The sequence below is a fragment of the Sciurus vulgaris genome, assembly GCF_902686455.1.
Source record: "Sciurus vulgaris genome assembly, chromosome: 4".
NCBI lineage: Eukaryota > Metazoa > Chordata > Mammalia > Rodentia > Sciuridae > Sciurus > Sciurus vulgaris.
This window is the reverse complement of record NC_136464.1, coordinates 40,009,162-40,028,075: the sequence shown is the minus strand read 5'-3', so window position 1 is coordinate 40,028,075 and position 18,914 is coordinate 40,009,162. Positions and strand designations below refer to the sequence as shown.

Genomic DNA, 18,914 nt, shown 5'->3' with positions numbered 1-18,914 from the left:
TTAAAAGTACTATAGTCAGCTGGGCATGATGGCCCATGCCTGTATTCCTTGCAACTTGGAAGGCTGAAGCAGGAGGATTCCAAGTTGGAGGCCAGCCTTACATCTTAGCAAGCTCTTCAAACACTTAGTGAGACCATGCCTCAAAATAAAAAAATAAAAAGGACTAGAGATGTAGCTCAGTGGTCACATGTCCCTGGGTTCAGCCCCTGGCATCAAAAACAAAACCAAAGTACACAGAGTCACACTAACTTGCCCTGATTTCCTTTGTAGAACCATGATCTGCAGATCCAAGGTCTGTTGTTTCCTGATGAAAGAATAGAAGAGACAAAAGGCACTAATTTTAGATAATATCATTTTTAAGAACGCTGACTCTGGCAGGAGCTGATAAAATGTATTTGTGGCCAGGCACAGTGGTGCATGCCTGTAATCCCAGTGACTTGGGAGGTTGAGGCAGGAGGCTCACCAGTTCAAAGCCAGCCTCAGCAAAAGTGAGGTGCTAAGCAACTCAGTGAGACCCTGTCACTAAATAAAATACAAAATAGGACTGGGGATGTGGTCCAGTGGTTGAGTGCCCCTGAGTTCAATCTACAGTAACCACCCCTACAAAAAAAAGTATTTGTGATGAGTAAATTCCAAACTCCTTTGGAATACAGTTGTATAGGGGCTACAGCTTCAACTGAAGACACTTTTGGGTCTTACCACACTCAGGGAAAGCCTCAAATTATGAAATGTAGAGCAAAAAATACAACATAGAGTCATTTACGGTACAAAGTAGATAATACGAAGATGAGGTTTGAGAAACAAAAATAACATATACACTGAAAACATCACAACAGAAATGGGTTTTATTTCAACCAGACAAGTGAATTCTTCAAGTAGCATCAACTTCCTCAAGATTTAAAGATATTAAAATTAAAGGTGGTGCTCAGAAGGTGGAAAAGGAAACATTCTTCATGGAGCAATTATTCTGCTCTTCGAAAATCCCTTTCATTGACAGGCTCAACCCAAAAGATCATAAGATCTCATGTGTTCCAATGCGTGTACAAGACCCTCACTTGAAAGTTACCCACTATTCTTAACGGAATCTCTCAAAAAGAAAAAATATATATAGATCAGTATTATAAATTATTTTTTAATTTTAGAAACTGAGATTAAAGTACAATTTTCAGTTTAAAATATTAAAAATGAAAAAATTAACATTATTATTTAAGATGTCTTGTTACAAAGCTTCTAAGTACATACACATACAAAACAGTTATTAAAATTACTACCTGACACCTCAACCCATGACTTCCCCTTCTTGTGATACAGACAGTTCATCTGCTGGGAAGCTTTTCCCAATACTTTCCAAACCTCATGCATAAGGATTACAGGGATGAAGGCATTTCATCATAGAATAGCTTGATTTAATATAACACAGCATAAAATAAATCCAGAGAATCACTATATTGATAAGGGATAAGATAAAATTGCATGTCATTTTCAACTTTTGCCAGACTCATTAAATTCATTAACACATTTAGAGTCCTCTCCTTGTGGGCACTTTTGAGAGCTTTAGATTGTGTGTTTAACTTTGTATTGAGTTGGTTAGCACCTTGATTGATATGAACAATTACATTAAAGAAAGATTGTGTACTGGATAGGGAGATCAGCTGATAACAAAAATGGGGAGAGACTCATTTTTTTTTTTTCATAAGACATTTGAACAGAATGGACAAAAAAAAAAATGGCATACAAACAAAACAAAAAAGTGTTCACAGTAAAACATGCCAGATTTGTAGTTTCATTTGAAACCAACAGCAAATCATGAAATGTCATGAAAAATATAAGTAAAGGTAAAATCTCCTAGAGTAATTACTAAATGAAGTTAAAATTACCACACTGATCAGTAAACCCCAGAAGAAAAAGGAACAGCGCTTACATTTCAGGCCCTTTTTAGACACTGTACAATTTTTCAAAGTTAATGCATAAAACTGGTGGGTTTGGCCACGCTGCACAAATATTTTTTTTAAAAAATACAATATACAGAAAAAACTCTTATATTCCCCAGTTTGAATCATAAGCTCAAAACCTAAGAGTCAACGATCAGCTAGAAGAATTTTAGATTATTTACAAATCCAGCAGGTTCCTCTGCCATAATGGCTTGGCTTCCATCCCACAGCGATTTTCTCCTTCTCCAGCAGTACCTGTCAGTTTTCTGTCCTCACAGGAAGCTGTTCCCTTTACTGCTCATCTCTACTGGTCATCGGTCATTTTGAACAGTTCCAATAGTGCCCCAACAGCTCCAAAATAACCCTACGAAAACAATGGAAAACTTCTGTAGGAATGTCTTGGAACCTTAGCCAAAAGACCTTTTATTGTTCACACTTCTAGAAATGCTGCCCCCTAAATTTATACAAGAAAGAGAAAATGAAAAAACTGAATTCTCAAGCTGGGGCTATAGCTCAGTGGTAGAGTGTTTACCTAGTATGCGTAAAGTCATGGGTTCAATTCCCAGTACAGCAAAACAAACAAACCAACTCTTTGCTATGAAACATGGTGGAATAGCAACAATGATTTATTCGAATGCGTACTTGCTTATATGTAATAAATAGTTTAACATAGAGTGTTTAGAACAATGTCTGGCACATGTTATGTGCTAAGTGTTGGATACTGCTAGTATTATAGCTGTACTTCATTTTAACCTTTGGCACAGCAAAATCCATAGTATTATTTCACAGATGAAAAAAGAAAGGTAATAAACTATCCTTTCAAGGTTACGTGACTTGTGGAAGGGCTCAACACCCAGATTTGTCTGACATCAAATCAGTACTTGTTTAAGGGAGAAAACCTTAAACTTTCCTCAGAAAAGCTGAGGAAGGCCCTTAAGTCAGCTAAGGCCTTACTTTGCCCATCTGCAAATCTAAGCTCATGCTTCTGTGAAAACGAAAGGAACTAAAACCCAGAAATTTTAGCAAATTTCATCTCAGTCTATTGAGCTGCTATATATAAATAAAGTCCCAAAGACTGGGCAGTTCAGAAACAATTGCAATTTATTTCTTAGACTTCTGGAAGCTGGGAAGTCCATGATCAAGGTGCCTGGTGAGGGCCAGTTCTTCATAGACTGCTGTCTTTCTTACTGTAACCTCACATGGCAGAAGGGGAAAGGCAGCTCTCTTGGGCCTTTCTTATAAGGATGATAATCCTATTCATGAGAGTGCAACCCTTAAGATCTAACCATTCCCCAAGGCCCACCTCCTAATTACATCCTCTGGAAGATTAGCATTTAAACAGATGAATTGGGGTTGGGAGGGACAACACAAAGATATTCAGTTTTGGCTTGCTTTCAAAAAATCTGGAGACTCCACCCTGCTGGCACTTGCACGACTCAGCAGTTACTACAGAGATAGGTGTGGACGTGTCAGGACGTGTCAGGACCTTTGCTGCTGCTGCTTCCAGCTAAGGTTGGCTGAGGCCTTGCAACATGATAGAAATTATTCTAAGCACTTTATGTGGATGTAGTGATTCAATCATCACAGTAACTCTATGAGACAAATATTATCCCTTCATTTTATAAATGCTAAAACAGAGATGGAGAGTTATCATTATCTAAGATTTCACAGTCAATCAAAGGTTGTGCTCTGAACTGTTTGGCTATACTACTTAAGGGATGTTCCATAATAGTAGTTGAATGAAAAGAGAAATTGAGTGAGTTAAGACTCTTAATGACAAGGCAAGTGACCAGAAAGCCACCAACCAAACCAGAGCCTCCCAAATGTTATCCCTCCATAATAGTCTCTGGAAAGGCTTAAGAATGTAGAGAATTTTCTAAGGGATAAATCAAGCAGTTCACTGGCAGGAGAGTCTGAGTCATGATGTATTGTAATAAACCAAATCTACAGTCCACAATGGTTTGGGATCGTGCAGTGATATAGTGACTACATGTTGACCTACAGAATTGAGTTTTCCCAAAACGTCAGATTTCATTTTCTATCTTACTACCAACTACTCGTATGTTCTTAGAGATGATGTCGTATCCCTGCCAGCTTCTAGGTTTTGTTCTCTACATTAGGCCAAGAAGATCTAGACAGAAAGTTGCCCAATAAAATAGAGTTAAATGCCAGATAAAATAATCAGGCATCCTGCAATTTTTAGTGCTAAATATGGTAACTGTATTAGACCAGAACAGTAGTTTTCTTTATTTTCTTTTACTTTTTTTTTTTTTTTTTTTTTAAAGCTGTGATGCTTTTTCTTTTTCAAACAAAACCTGACATCATGGAAACTTCATAAATAAGCAGAATCAGAGGTGTTCTGTTTGAGGGACAAAGGAATGAAGGTTCTGGGATCTTACTCTCCCTCAACCAAAATAAATTATATAACTGTTTTAATCCTGCTTAAAAAAGAAAAGAAAGGAAGAAAAATAAGAAAAGAAAAAAAGTCTTTCAGTATTAATTTCTATCATAGGAACCTATTAGTATTTAAGTTCTTATTGTTTTAGATCTGTTAAGAAAACAAAATATGGACATAAAGAGCTCTAAATAGCTTCTAAGTTTATCATCAGCTTTTTAGATAAATAATTCAGTTTGGAGATAAGAAAATGCCATAGTAGTTATTCATTATAGCTGAAATTTATAATACTAGTTTTCTTAAATTTTTTTCTGCAGCAATATGCACAGGACATTAGGTACTGCTTGTGACTCTACACGGCACTGGTTTTAAAGGGTGACAGAAGCAACGGGCAGGAGAAAGGAGGATCCCCCACTTGCTCTTGGGAAACCTTGCTCTTCCTTACAGTAGACATGCCCTATCAAAGATGCCCTGTCTTAACTGGTGCTATTTCTCATGTTAATCAGTGTCACTATCAGCCAGGCGCAATGACTTCTCAAGGCTGGTAGGCTCCTCTTAGCAGCCTAAGAACTTCTGTTCTCCCTAGCGGAGCTGCCAAGAGTCAGCTGTGCTGACCTCACAGTTGTTTTTAACGGTTTCATTGTTTAGGTAACAATCTAATTATGACCATATACACCAATCAAGTGCAAAATGATGATCAGTTTTATGAAAATTCAGCAAAGCTGAAAAAGGTAGCCTCAAGTCATTGCTCTTTATTTAGGTGGATGCCACAACATTAAAGAGGAAAAAACTAGAAGGATTCTGCAACTAAACTGCTCCACAGTATCTTTAATTTCCTGATTCACCTCAAAGAAACAAATTGAAAATCCAAGAAGGTACATAATACTTACAGATTCAGAAAGAAAGAAACTGTAGTGCTCTAATCAATATAAACCATTCTCAAAAATGGACTTTTGGTCCTACAGTGGAAGACTGGTAAGTAGATGCACGTTTATGCATTTTAAAATTAAAATGGTTAAAGTAGGGAGATTTTTTTAATGATTACCTATTTTAGCTGACTTTATTTATTTATTTATTTATTTATTTTAATTTTAAACTGGGCATGTTGGTGCACACCTGCAATCTCAGCAACCTGGGAGGCTGAAGCAGGAGGATCACAAGTTCTAGGTCAGCCTAGGCAACTAAGCGAAACCCTGTCTCAAAAAGTGAAAAGGGATGACGGTGGAACTCGTGGTAGAGTGCCCCTGGGCTCAATCCCTACCACCATAAAAACAAATAAACATATAAAGAAAGAAAGAAATTTTATCAGTAATTGACGATTAGTAATTATATATATTTATGGGGTACAAAAATGATACTATGACTTTTTGATACAATGTAGGATGATTAAATCAAAGTAACCAACATATCACATCAAATACTTAACTGTTTTTTTTTGCAGTAAAAATATCTGAAATTTACTCAAGACAATTTTGAAATATAAAATACACTATTCACCACACTGCATTAGATCTCAAAAGAGACTTACTCCTCCTGAGGTTTCATACCCTATGACCCTCATCTCCTCATTCCTACCAACCCCCAGCCTGCTTTTGTGAGTTCAGTTCCTTAAGATTCCGCATGTGCTGGGAGCAGTGGCGCTTGCCTGTACTCCCAAACACTCGGGAGGCTAAGGCAGGAACATCACATGTTCAAGGCCAGACTCAGCAACTTCAGGAATCCCTTAGGGACCCAGTGAGACATTGTCTCTAAATAAAATATGAAAAAGGGCTGGGGATGTGGCTCAGTGATTAAGCCCCCCTGGGTTCAATACCTGGTACCAAAAAAAAAAAAAAAAGAAAGAAGGAAAGAAAGATTCCACATGTTAAGTGAGAACTTGTGCTATTTGTCTTTCTGTGCTTGATTTATTTCACTTAGGATCTTGTTCTCAAATTTTATTCATATTGTTGCAAATGACAGAATTTCTTTCATTTTTAAGGCTGAGTAGTATTCCATTAGATACCATATTTTCTTTACTCATTCATGTGTTGCTGAACACTCAGGATGATGAACACTTAGGCTGATTCCATTTCTTAGTTATTGTGAATAATGCTGCAATCAACATGGGCAGGCAGACATCTCTTCAACATACTGATTTCAAATCTTTTTTGGGTAAATACCCAGAGGTTGAGTTGTAGGGCAGTTCTATGTTTTGAGCCATCCATATTGTTTTCCACAATGGTTATATTAATTTAGTTTTCTAGTTTTTTTTTTTTTTTAATTAACCAAAACGAGGCACATTTCTGTAACGCCAGCAATTTGGGAGTCTGAGGCAAAAGGATCATAAGCTTGAGGCCAACTTCAGCAATTTAGCAAGACCCACAAAGATTTAAGGAGACCCTGTCTCAAAGTAAAAAATAAAAAAGACTGGGAATGCAGCTCAGTGGTAAAGAACCTCTGAGTTCAATCCCCAATACCCTGTCCCCCAAATTTTTCTATAGTTCTTTGTTATCTTTTGCATAAACACAAAGTTTAAACTGGCAACATTTCTTCTTGACCAGTTGTAAAACAAAGAGACCCACTCATATGTCAGTCAACCTATACTCCATGTAACACAAGTCAGTCTGTGGAAGCTCAACCCACCTCATGTTCCAAAAACAGAGCCTTCAGCTGTCCTTTGGACCAAAAATCCATAGCATACGCTAGCAGCTTCATGGAGACCATATTGATTCTGAGAAAATTCCCAACAAACACAACTCTGTCAATATTCTGGAAAAAAAATTAAAGAAAAACAATTGAACTGTGGCAGAAAAATACTATTCAGCAAAGACCCCGATGTTCTGTATGTCATTGTTCAGAAACCTGCAGTGAATTCTTTAAGTAGAACCACTTCAGTATATCCAAAAGGAAGCTGAGCAAACCTCACAGTACATTCCACAAAGACAGGAGGGAGATTTTCCCTGGAAAAAGCAGAAACTGTATCGGGCTTGTTTGTAGGTGTTATGTCAGATTGTGTTAGGTCTAACATGTAATTCAGCTCCCAATATATATATATAAACATATATAACATTGTAACTGGAGTTCAAGTTTAGCTAAATTTTCTTGTGCATTTCTTTAATCCCCTAAACTTCAAGTATAAAATACAAATACAACTAACTCACAAAAGAAATGGCTATGGCATGGTGGATTCATCAAAGGACTTCCCCCTTTGCTCTAGGCTGAACAATGGGGATAAAAAAGGAAACAACACTCCATCTCTGCCCTCAGGGTGTGGCAGTGGAACAGCCTGTTTGGTCAACATATGGGTTAAAACAAGGTACCCAAAACTCCATTTGTATTTCTGTGACCATGGATGTAGATTTGCATTCTAAACACACACTTAGGAATATTCCTCTCCTATCCTGTCCATGCAGACATGCTTCAAATCCCACAAGCTTTCAGTTCCAGCTGTACTCAGCCCTTCCCACTTTCCCAGGTTGTTCTTAAGCTTAATCCTTAACTCCACCTGTCTGCCATGCAGAGCCTGCTCACCACTCACTCAGCACAGAACCAGTCGCTATGGGTACTTATCAAAGGCAAGAGAGTCTTTAAAGGTGCCCTTATTGTCTGCTCAGTCTATCAGTAGTAATTAAGGTCTGGGAGCATCACCCTTTAACTATCTCAAGTTTTAACAATGCACATTCATGAAGCCATTAGCCAGTGATAATTTTCTACAAATGGAGGAGTCAGGGTAATTTTAGTAAGTTTTTACTAGAAGGAGAATTGTAGTCACAAACTGGCCAGACTAAGAAGTGGCAAGGAACACTCAAAGTAAGAAACTCAGATTAAAGAGGAATTTGATTAAAATTAGAGCTCAGTGTAGGACTTGCTCAAAGCCCAGTCCTGGTAGAAGCCAGAAGGAGTAGAAGTAGCATTAAAAGCTGCTGAACACCAGGTGGGGTGGTGTACGTGGGTAAGTTCTGCTACTTGGAGGGCTAAGGCAGGAGGATCACGAGTTCAAGGCCAGTCTAGACAATTTAGCAAGAACTTATCTCAAAATAAAAAATAAAAAGAGCTGGGAATGTAGCTCAGTGGTGGAGTACCCCTGGGTTCAATCCCCAGTATTTAAAACAAAAACAAAAACAAACCAATGAGCATTCCATGTTTCAAATATGTGCCAGGTGATGAAAAATTGCAATGTTTGGGCTGTGGTTGTGGCTCAGTGGTAGAGCATTTGCCTAGCATGTGTGAGGCACTGGGTTCGATCCTCAGCACTACATAAAAATCAATCAATAAAATAAAGATATTGCATCCTTCTACATCTAAATTTTTTTAATTGGAAATGTTTTTTAAAAAGAAAAAGAATAAAAAGACATTAGAAGGAAACATGAGAGAATTCTTTCTAAAAGTAATATTGAAGTAGAAAGGGTTTAATACTAAGAATCCATTAAAAATTTATATATTTACTTTAAACACTTATTCAGAGGAAAAACATCACCACAAGCAAATCCAAATGGAAAGCAATAAATAGAAAATACTTTCAGTACATGTCACATAAAATGTATTTTTATCAAATAAAGAGTTCCTATGAATCAATAAGAAAAAAGTCAACAATCTAATATAGAAATGGGTAAAGAAACTTGTACTTTTATACTCTGCTTGGTGGGAATATAAATTAGAACAACTTTTTAGAGGGAACTTTGTAATATGTCACAATTATACTAAACAAATTCTTTGACTCAGCAATTTCCCTTCTGGGAGTTTAACAGACAGATATACTAACGTGCATGCAAACCTGTGTGTGTGTACATATATGTGTATATACTATACATAAATACAGTGCAGGCTTTTCAGAGACTAGAAATAAAACAAATATCATTAGAAAAGTGACCAAATCAATAACTGCATATCAATATGTTAGGGTGCTATATGGTCATTAAAAATGAAAGTTGAAAAGACACTGATATGAACAATCTCAAGTGAGTTATGTAAAGAAGCAAGAGGCAGTACTTTGAGAGATGTGCACTGAAGTACATGAAGACTGATAATAATGGCTAGAGTTTGCTTTCTGATATTCTAGCAAAAAAAGAGAAGGACCTGAGAGGAGAAGGAGAAAGAGAGAAATAGATAAAGCATTATGGCAAAGTCTTGATAACTGGAGAGTAAAGGTTCTTTGAACTGTTGTCTTTCCTTTATGCATAATTACCAATTTTCATAATAAAAAGGTAATAAATGAAGCAATATGTAGAATAGTATGTACAGAGTGAATTGTATGGTATGTGATTATATCTGAGCAAAGCTGTTATTTTAAAAAAGAATATTATGTAGTTTGCTATCTTTGGAAGGATATATTTATCCAAATGTCACCAATACACATAGAAACAAACAAAGACTAACACAAGGGGCTGCCTCTATCTAGTGAGGTTCCCATCAAGTGATAGGGTGGAAATGGTAACTCGCTTCCCTGTATGTCTGTTCTGCTGTCATTAGAACTCTGCATTTTGTGCTTATATGATCTATTAAAAAACAGAAATATGAAAATTTAAAGTGATGGAAAAGTGTTTTATAGCATTCCGATCATCACAACAAAAATGTTTCAGACCTAGTAAACATGGCTGAAGTCAAAGATTCTGAAATCAGTGAATCCAGAGAGCAACGCAACAATTGAAGACTTTGGTTACTGGGCTCACAGGGCAATGGGACAATGCCAGTCGCTAGTGTGTCCCTTGAGAGCCAGGACTGATTGAATAACCTCTAACGGAGCCTTGGCCCCTGGGTAATGGTTGAGTGCCTTCATTCACTAAACTCCAACAGAAACATCCTACCCAAACCAGTATACAACATGACTACATTTTCACCCAGTGAAAAATAAAGTCCATTATTCTCTCCCAAAGGGATTATGATACCTGTGAAAAGACCTGCTGGCTCACTCCAGCCAGAAGTGCAAGGAAGAGGCAGCTCTGTGGCAAGTAGGGGAAAGGGCAGGTATTGCTGTATGTGGCAAGGGATGTAACTGTGTATCTGACCTTTGGGAGCCTTTGAGTATAGACAGCTACACACATATTAGTCGTGGAGCTTGTTTAGCTACTTGGATAAACACCCTTTAAAGGTTAATGCCAAAAAAATAATCCCTGTTACAAAGAATCTGATGACCAAAGTGGACTTTAAAAGGGCATATCTCTGGAATACACTTTTACCTAATTATCAGCCTCCCACTTAATCCCCATTCAAACTGAGGACTTCCAAAAAGTTATGACCTGACCCACAAGTCAGCAAAATACTTTATCAAGTGTCATAAAAGAAGTGTCTCTTTTGTAATCCCAAAGCTTAAAGGTAAAGTTAGCTCCCACCCATTACAAAGAATGCCCCATATCCTGACCCTCCACTATTCAACTGGGAGGTGCCAGGAAGGGGTTTGTAAGTATCTGTACCATTCTATTTCTTAGTCTGGGTTGTGACTACACAGGTGTGTGTGTGTGTCTGTGTGAAAGTTATCGAGCTATACACTTAGAATTTGAGCCCTCTTCTATATGTATGTCATATAATTATATATTTGAAAACTCCATTACTGATTTACTATTGTTCTTTTAATATCTCTCCTACTACCTGTCCCACACCCCAACTTCTTTTTCATGTCTTCCTGACATACCTCGGTGAAAGAGAGAGTTGTTCTACTATACAAATCTTGTATTTCAGAAAAGGGTTCCATTTTGCAGTGTTTCAAGACATGTTAATAAAGCTTTCTCTGTCACCAGCTCCACCCCTTCTTGTGCCTGGAGCTCTGGCTAGCCTCTGCTGTAGAAAGCTCTCTGTGCTTTGATAGCCCTGTACAATGCTGCTTGAACTCCATGCCACAAGGCAACACTGTAAAGAAGCTGAAAGCAAAGAGAATATCGGATATTGCAAGTAGAAGCACTTAATCTGCAATTATTTGCAAGGATGCTCAAAGCTTTTCCTCACATTTCAGTGAACACAGGGCAAGAATGATGTTTAGAGAGGCTGTGACTTGGGTTGCAATTTTACCATGTTTCCACAGTTGGATGGTTTATCATCTGTCACCTCATGTCTACTTAAAAATACAACACATACTCTTCCCCCTCCCCCACAAGCACACCTCCTGTTCTCTAAGGAGTAACTATATAATGAAGAGCAGGTTTCCCAAGGATATGAAGTTTCTTAAGAGTCAACAGTTATCACCCTATGATAAACAAAAAAAACACATGGGTTTCCCCAGATTAAGGCTTTTACCTCATTCAGTGCACACATCCGAGCAATGGAGCCAATGTTGTTGGTGATGGTGACCAAGGTGGCCCGGGCGAGGTCTTCCTTGCTGATGGAATCTCGCTTTTCTTTACTCATCATGTTGCCAAAGCTATGTTGGAAATATTAGTGAGAGCGTTCAAAATCATCCTCAGGCAGGACCTGGGCTTCCACCAAGGCAATGTGGAAGGCTCTATGAATCTCTGTTCAAACTCAATTTACCTGATTTCACTACCATGGTTTATAAGCAGACAGGATTACAGTATGAATGGCTGGTTGCCCCTTTCTTAATAGGGACAAAGTAGAATGGTTATAATGTGGGGAAATTTTTTAATGCTTCTAGATATCTGGACAAGAATGGAAGAGGGATAACTGTTGCAGTTTTCCAGAACCTTCTTTCAAAGTTGCCTTATTTTAAGCACAAGTACCAAGGGCTAAACATCTCAGTGCTTCATTAAGGACAGGAGATCAAGTCTGAGATCTGATATGATAGATATTTGCACCAGGCTGGTGGGCTGACATTTGAAAAAATAAATGAATGGCCAGGGTGGAGAGGCTGCCTCATGTATAGTCACTACTGCTCCTAGCTACTTAGTCTCTACCTTGATGCTACAGCAGATCCTTGAAGGCCAAATCGTTCATAGTCTCCTCCGTAAATGTCCTTCACCAGCTTATCAACATTGGTGCTGTCGCCTTTAGCTGCCATTTCCAGAGCTTCTTCAAAGGTCTCACAACCAGTCAGCAAGCAACATAGGCCTAGGAATGTTCCACCTCCAAGACTGAAGGAACAATAAGGTTTATTTTTAAATTTTACTTTAAGTTATGCCCATCCGAGTCCCCAACTACATCAAGACTATTAATATGGGTTAAGAAAAACAGAAGAAAAGCAAAGGGGCACTTGAATTAAAGTGCTAGAGTGCAAAAGAACTCTGGGGTAGATTGGGTAAGAAAAGAGGGCAGAGGCTGAAATTAAAAATAAGGGAAAACTTGCCCCTAAATTTGAGAACAAATCTAGAGAAAGACTCTCACTGATTTCCGTTGTGAGACCTTCAACCAGCCACTAACCTAACTCTTCCATCTTCCCACCTATGAAATGGGACCAAATCATGACCTCTTCTAATTGGGTGGTCTGAAAGCAACAAATAAGAGAAACAACTGATATTTTAAAACCATGAGCAGCTGAATACAAATATTTAGAAAAAGAAGTATATATAATTCCCAACTAACTATGGAGCTAAACCCTCAAGCGACAAAACTGACCCAGGACTCAGTCAGGAGCCACCAGTCCAAAGGTTATCTTTCAAATGACCTTGCTTTCCTAGCAGAAAATAATCTCTTTCTACCATCTTAGATCCATAGATCAATCCGATATTAAAGTTGTTTTCCCTGGTAGGCTTTGGATATTTGATTATTGATATTTTACTTACCACCCAAGACTAAAAACTAGTCACAAAGGTTGCAAAATCATTCCAATGTTTCAATTACGTTTTAAAATTTTTTCAATCATTTAGGGAAACACTCCTCTAAGTTTGAGTTTTTAGACAAAATCAGAAACAAATTATAGTAGGTGAGGACAAACTCGAATGTGCATTCATATCAAAGTTACCTGCTGGAAAGAAAAGCAGGTTCAGGTTAAAGCTACTATCAGGGAACTCCGAGGAAAAGGAGCTGGTTCCTAAACAGTTGTACATAGGTTTTACTCTTCATTTACCATGTGAAAAAATAAACATGAGAGAGCTGCTCCTATCAATTGATTCAGAAGCCCCCAAAAGCCACTAGCTCTGGGAACCCAATTTGTATGTTTGCACTTGCTTTTAATTCTAAGGAAAAAAATTAAGTTGGAATTAAGGTTTTATTTATTTATTTATTTTTGGCACTGGTGACTGATCCCAGGGGTGCTCTATCTATGAGTTATATCTCCAGTCCTTTCTATTTGATATTGTGAGACAGGATTTTGTAAGTTATGGAGCCTGGTCTCAAACTGAGACCCTCCTCCCTCAATCCCCCAAGTTGTTGGGATTATAGGCATGCGCCAAGAGGGTCAGCTGGAATTAAGGTTATTTTAACCTTAAATTTGAAAAAAGAAAATTCAGTGGAAATGATATTCAATGTCAATAACTGCTAACAAGGAGATACAAGATTGTAAATAGGCACATAGTTCTTTAAATTGCATCCAAAGCAAAACTATATAATATTCTTAAACTATGATTCTTTTAAAAAAAATGCATCTTTGATGAAATTATGGGTTCTTTTTCATAGAGAATGATATAGCTAAGCACCACTAGTAGTAGCTAGCTACCCAAACAGTAGGGGCAATACCATGAGGAAACAAAGAGTTCTATGTACACTGTTGCATCAATATTTCAGTCACAGTAGGAATTTTGGATTTCCTCTAAGAGTTTGTCTTCACATGCATTTAACATGGTGTGTCATGCTACACAGTTGGTTTCAGCCTACCCTACAAAGTTATTGTGGGTATTATTATTTGCTTTTATTTTGTGGTGCTGTGCAGCGAACCCAGGGCCTCAGGCATACCAGGCGAGAGTTCTACCACTAAGCTACACCCTAGTCCTTTTTATTTTTTATATTGAGACAGGGTCTCACTAAGTTGCTGAGGCTGGCTTTGAACTTGTGATCCTCCTGCCTCAGCCTTTGAGTCACTGGGATTACAGGTGTGTGCCACTACATCTGGCCACTAGTGTATTTTAATGTAATACTCTTTGGTTTGTGAGTCATCTGGACTTGTTTTGTTTTCTCCCTGTATGTTTTTTAAAAGAATTCTTTGCTCACATTTCTACATTCTCACTACCTTTTTAAAAATATACATACTTTTTTTTTTTTAGTTGTCATTGGACCTTCATTTTATTCATTTTTTTTTTAATATGTGGTGCTGAGAATCGAACTCAGGGCCTCATACATGCTAGGCAAGCACTCTACTACTATGGTACAACCCCAGCCGCTCTCACTACCTTTTGTTCCTAAGAACCTTTCTCCAAATATTAGGGATTCATCTTAATTAAGGCATTGAATAACCTCCTCCAAATGTAGGCAACTGAAGACATTGGCTGACTTAGAAAGAAGGTAACTCATCAACGGATGTGTTGGTAAAAGTGAAAAGGGGCAAATACAACTGGAAAATGGCAGGTGACTCCAGATAAAAAGCTGAATGGGGAAAGCAAGCATGCATGGGCACAGTTGGTACACTGCAGATAGGAGAGAAGAATGCATGGTCACAGAAGAGCCAAGAATCTCCTAGCACTTTATTAATATCCCTCAACCTGCTAACCATTATTTAATTGAGTGATTTCCTCACTCACAGTCAGATATACCTGTTTGTTCTGGCAGATACACAGTAAAACCCTCAGTATATCAGAGACAAAAATATGTTGCTAGAAAAAGCCACTGAATATTATCATTACTCATGAAACAGTGAAAGATCTTTGGGAGAAGAAGAAATCTTCAGTTGCTCATTTCAGTAACCAATTTGTTGATAATTTCAGGATGCTGGTCTTTAATAGGTATTAGTGTGCATTACCCTTAAAACAGATTCCCAAATGATTGGATGAAATGTACTGCTACTTTTGCCAGTTTTTTAACATTCCTCTTTTAACAGGTTACACGCTGTAAAGTACTATTTTTTTCCACTGACTTTCACACTAAACTCGGAATTGTGTCACTATAAAAAAATACTGCTACTCAAACTGGGAAAATTATACATAACCATACATAACCATGTTTAAAAGAAAACTGATATCCCAAAATAAATGGCATGGTCTCTTAAAAATGCTTTATGGGAAAGTAGGGGATAATACAATAACAAAAACCTAAAGTTACAGCTATCAGTTCATAAAAGGAGTATTAAATTTTAAAGCTTAAACCATTTGTTTAGATCAGCAATTCCCAAAAGTATGTTCCACAAGCTGATATTCACTGCTAACTCTAATAGTTTAGGTTGGGGTTTTGTGACTTGGATCAAAGAAACCCTTGGCAGAACAACTCTGACTGGACAGGGATCAGAAGCCCCACAAACACGAGGTTCCATTTCCCTCCACTACACTTGGCAGCCCCTGAAAGTTTCCCTATTAATTTGCAGGTTCCTGTAGTACACTTCCAAAATGCTGATTGAAGAGAGAGCTTACAGGGCAGCTTGAAGATCCAGACATCGTTATGTTGGTATTTGCATAACACTGGTCTTTAATAGGAATTTACCAGTAACTAGAATTTATAGGCATTGTTATACATGTGAGAGAAATCAACCACAATTAGCTCCTGAGCAGCTATTCAGGATGACTCAGAACCCTGGAGTCTCCACATTTAAGAATGCACCTGCTATATAATTCGCAAACTGCTATGTATTCATCAACTAAACTGTAAGTATCTGTAATTGTGGAAAATATTTAGCTTGTTCCTTGGACTAGCTGTACTGATTCAATTACTCCTTATAGGAGGAAGTCTGTAGTCTCTTAAAAATTATACCTTTATCAGATTACTCTCTAAGGTAAAACTAACTCAGCTGAAACATCCATGTCTTTGACACTCATGACAGTACTACTAAGGCCATAGGGTCAGTTTTGATTCTTGTGTGAGCAAGCAAGCTTCTGGAATCTCAATGAAAAAATGTACACCTAGTAGCAATTGAGTGACACAACAGTGTCTAAGCTCTGGACCCATGAAGGCTTCAATTGGCAGGGTGGGACTGCAGGGTTCCTCAGAAGCAGCACTATTGACATTTGAGGCTTGTTGACATTTTTTGTTGTTAGGGGAACTGCCCGATGCGATGTAGGATTTAGCATACCCCAACCTCAATCCTACTAGATGCCAGTAACTTTCCACCTCCAGTGAGGACATTCAAAACATGTCTCCAGATATTGTCTAACACCTCCTGGAAGAAGCTAAATCTTCCCCTCTTCATTGGGGAAACCACTGATTTATACAGATCCATCACAATTCATGAAAATACACTGGAAAAGCAGAGCTCTTCTCCTAATGGGTGAGCAGTACTGCTGAATTCCAGTGCTGGAAAAGCCTGCAGAAATAGCCTAAGTAGCAATAGCTTTCATGGTAGAAATGAAATGAGGATACCAAGACCAAGAGAATATAGCTTCATCTGTCAAAAACCATGGTTTCAACACCATGTCCTGAAGCATATTCTACAAGGCACTAATTCCTTAAATTGTTCCTTTAAAATGAGCTCTGCTGTACAATAAGTTGGAAGAATTCTTCTTACCAGATCAGTAAGGAAAACTTGTTTAATTTTGTTTACATTGGAGGTTCTTAAAAATATTTGACAGGAGATCCATTTCCTATGTTGAATCATCATCAGAGCTCATTTGCCCTTACATGGGGCCTTGGGGTGGGAGGTGTACTAAAAATCAAGGCGCTCTGACCAACTGTGGTTATAGGGCTATTTTCCTGTCTACTGCATTCCAAAATTCTCTGTGGGCTATGCAGATGATTCTAGCTTTCAGTCAGCATATTTACCTGAAGAGGGGAGACAAATTCTTTGTAAACATTGTTTTGTTTGCTGGTTGAAATGGTGTATTATTTTCCCTGTGCTAGGCACCAATGAGTCCAATAGAAGATTTCTCTGAGGCCTTCTATGACCATAACAAGCACCCTTCTATCTGGCTTCTGTTGGGCTGTTGACCTTACCATTCTTTTGGCATTTAACACATACCACCTTGTTGGCAATCTTCTGCTGCACACAATCCTCTCCCCTCAATCTGACCATAATTTCCAGCAAGACAAAGACTGGGTTTTATTAACCTTTATAAAAATCACCCTTTCACTCCCTTAACATGTCGCTTGATAAATTCTTTTTGGTTGACCAAGAAGGCCAAGACATTTCTTTTAAAAATGGATTCAATACAAATAACGTTTATTATACACTGTTCATTGAGGAAGAGGCCTGGGTTTAAGCACAGAGAGGTTCTCCTAATGGAAAACATGTTTACCTGGTCCCTGTAACTCTTTTATAGTTGTCCTTGGAGTACACTGCTAGAATGCTGACACCTGAGCCCATGTTAACCAGCAACATAGGGTATGGGTTATCAAGGCAGTATGGCTTTTTTTGACACAATTCAGGATTTGTGGGGTTTTCAAAATAGTAACATTCTGGCTTGCCATTGAAGCCCACGGAGTCGACGTAAAGCAGGCCCTGAATCAGACAGTCCAGTTCATCCAGTTTATGGAGCTGCAGGTCAGCAATCTGAAAGAGAAAAAACCTTGTAAGATGCCATGAACCACCTTGCAAGAAACCCCAGAAGCTTTAGCTAGATTTAAGATTGGGTCATTCACTTTAAAAGTAGGGAAACATTCTTGAAATACCAAGTTGTGAAATCTTGTTGATATTCAATCAGTCCCCTGGAAAAGCAGCTGTGCTAAAGGACAGGCGCTTTGCCTGGAAAAGCATGTATAGTGGGGTGAATGGTGGTCCCTGTCTATGACCTTGTGAATGTGGTTTGAAAAATGGGTCTTTGCAGATGTGATTAAGTTAAGGAGCTTGAAGCAATCATCCTAAATCATCTGGGTGGGCCAATGACAAGAGTCCTTATAAAGGACACAAAGGAAAAACATGAAAGACACACAGGATGAGCCCATGAGAGGAAGAAGACAGGGATTTGAGAGTTGCTACCAGACACTGGAAGAGGCAAGGAATGGAATCCTCCCAAGAGCCTCTGATGGAAGTGCAGCCTCAAGAACTATGAGCAAGCTGTGCTTCAGGGGCATGCTCCTGTAATCCCAGCAACTCAAGAGGCTGAGGCAGGAGGATCCCAAGTTTGACGCCAGCCTTGGCAACTTAGCAAGATCCTGTCTCAAAATAAAACAGACAGGTGCCTCAGTGGTAGAGAGTCTCTGGGTTCAATTCCCAGTACCACCAAGAAAACAAAAACAAAAAAATCCTATGAGCAAAAATATATCTGACATTTTAAGTCACTAAGTTTGTGATCACTTGTTGACAGAGACTGTGGAAAATTCAGCATGCCATCAAGTGAGAACATTCAGAAAATCATGAGAATCCTACACTCCTACACTTCCTTGTCAGGGCATGGATCCCAAAGGCCTGGGAACTGGTGAGAATCTCCTGAGCTCACAAAGCTCAGCTACCCTTTTCCCAGACCTGGGCTCTGAAGTTAAACAGATCGTACTTTGAATTCTAGCTCTAAAACTGACTTGACTAAAGGATGTAAGGTGAGTTATGTGACTTCTCAAACTTCAGTTTCCTCACCTGTAAGATGAGGATAATAATGCCTACTACAAAGTGTTGCTGTAAAGATTATATGATAATAATATATGTGATGTGCTTACCCAGGAGTTGGCATATACAAAGGGCTTATCAGCTGGGGTAGCCAGAGTGTCCTTTAATGTTT

At 38.4% G+C, this 18,914-nt stretch overlaps 1 protein-coding gene across 5 annotated transcripts in view; it reads right to left on the bottom strand.

The window, feature by feature from the left end:
• Positions 1–827: 827 nt before the first annotated feature.
• PANK1 (pantothenate kinase 1) overlaps positions 828–18,914 on the bottom strand; it is a 129,039-nt gene continuing 110,952 nt past the window's right edge. For all 5 annotated transcript variants that reach the window (XM_079138236.1, XM_079138229.1, XM_079138235.1 and 2 more), the window contains 5 exons: positions 17,499–17,752; positions 12,147–12,323; positions 11,533–11,656; positions 6,949–7,074; positions 828–2,295 (listed from right to left, as the gene is read on the bottom strand). In XM_079138236.1, coding sequence (XP_078994362.1) covers positions 2,236–2,295; positions 6,949–7,074; positions 11,533–11,656; positions 12,147–12,323; positions 17,499–17,752 — 741 coding nt within the window. In that variant the 3' untranslated portion in view covers positions 828–2,235. The remainder of the gene's footprint in view (positions 2,296–6,948; positions 7,075–11,532; positions 11,657–12,146; positions 12,324–17,498; positions 17,753–18,914) is intronic.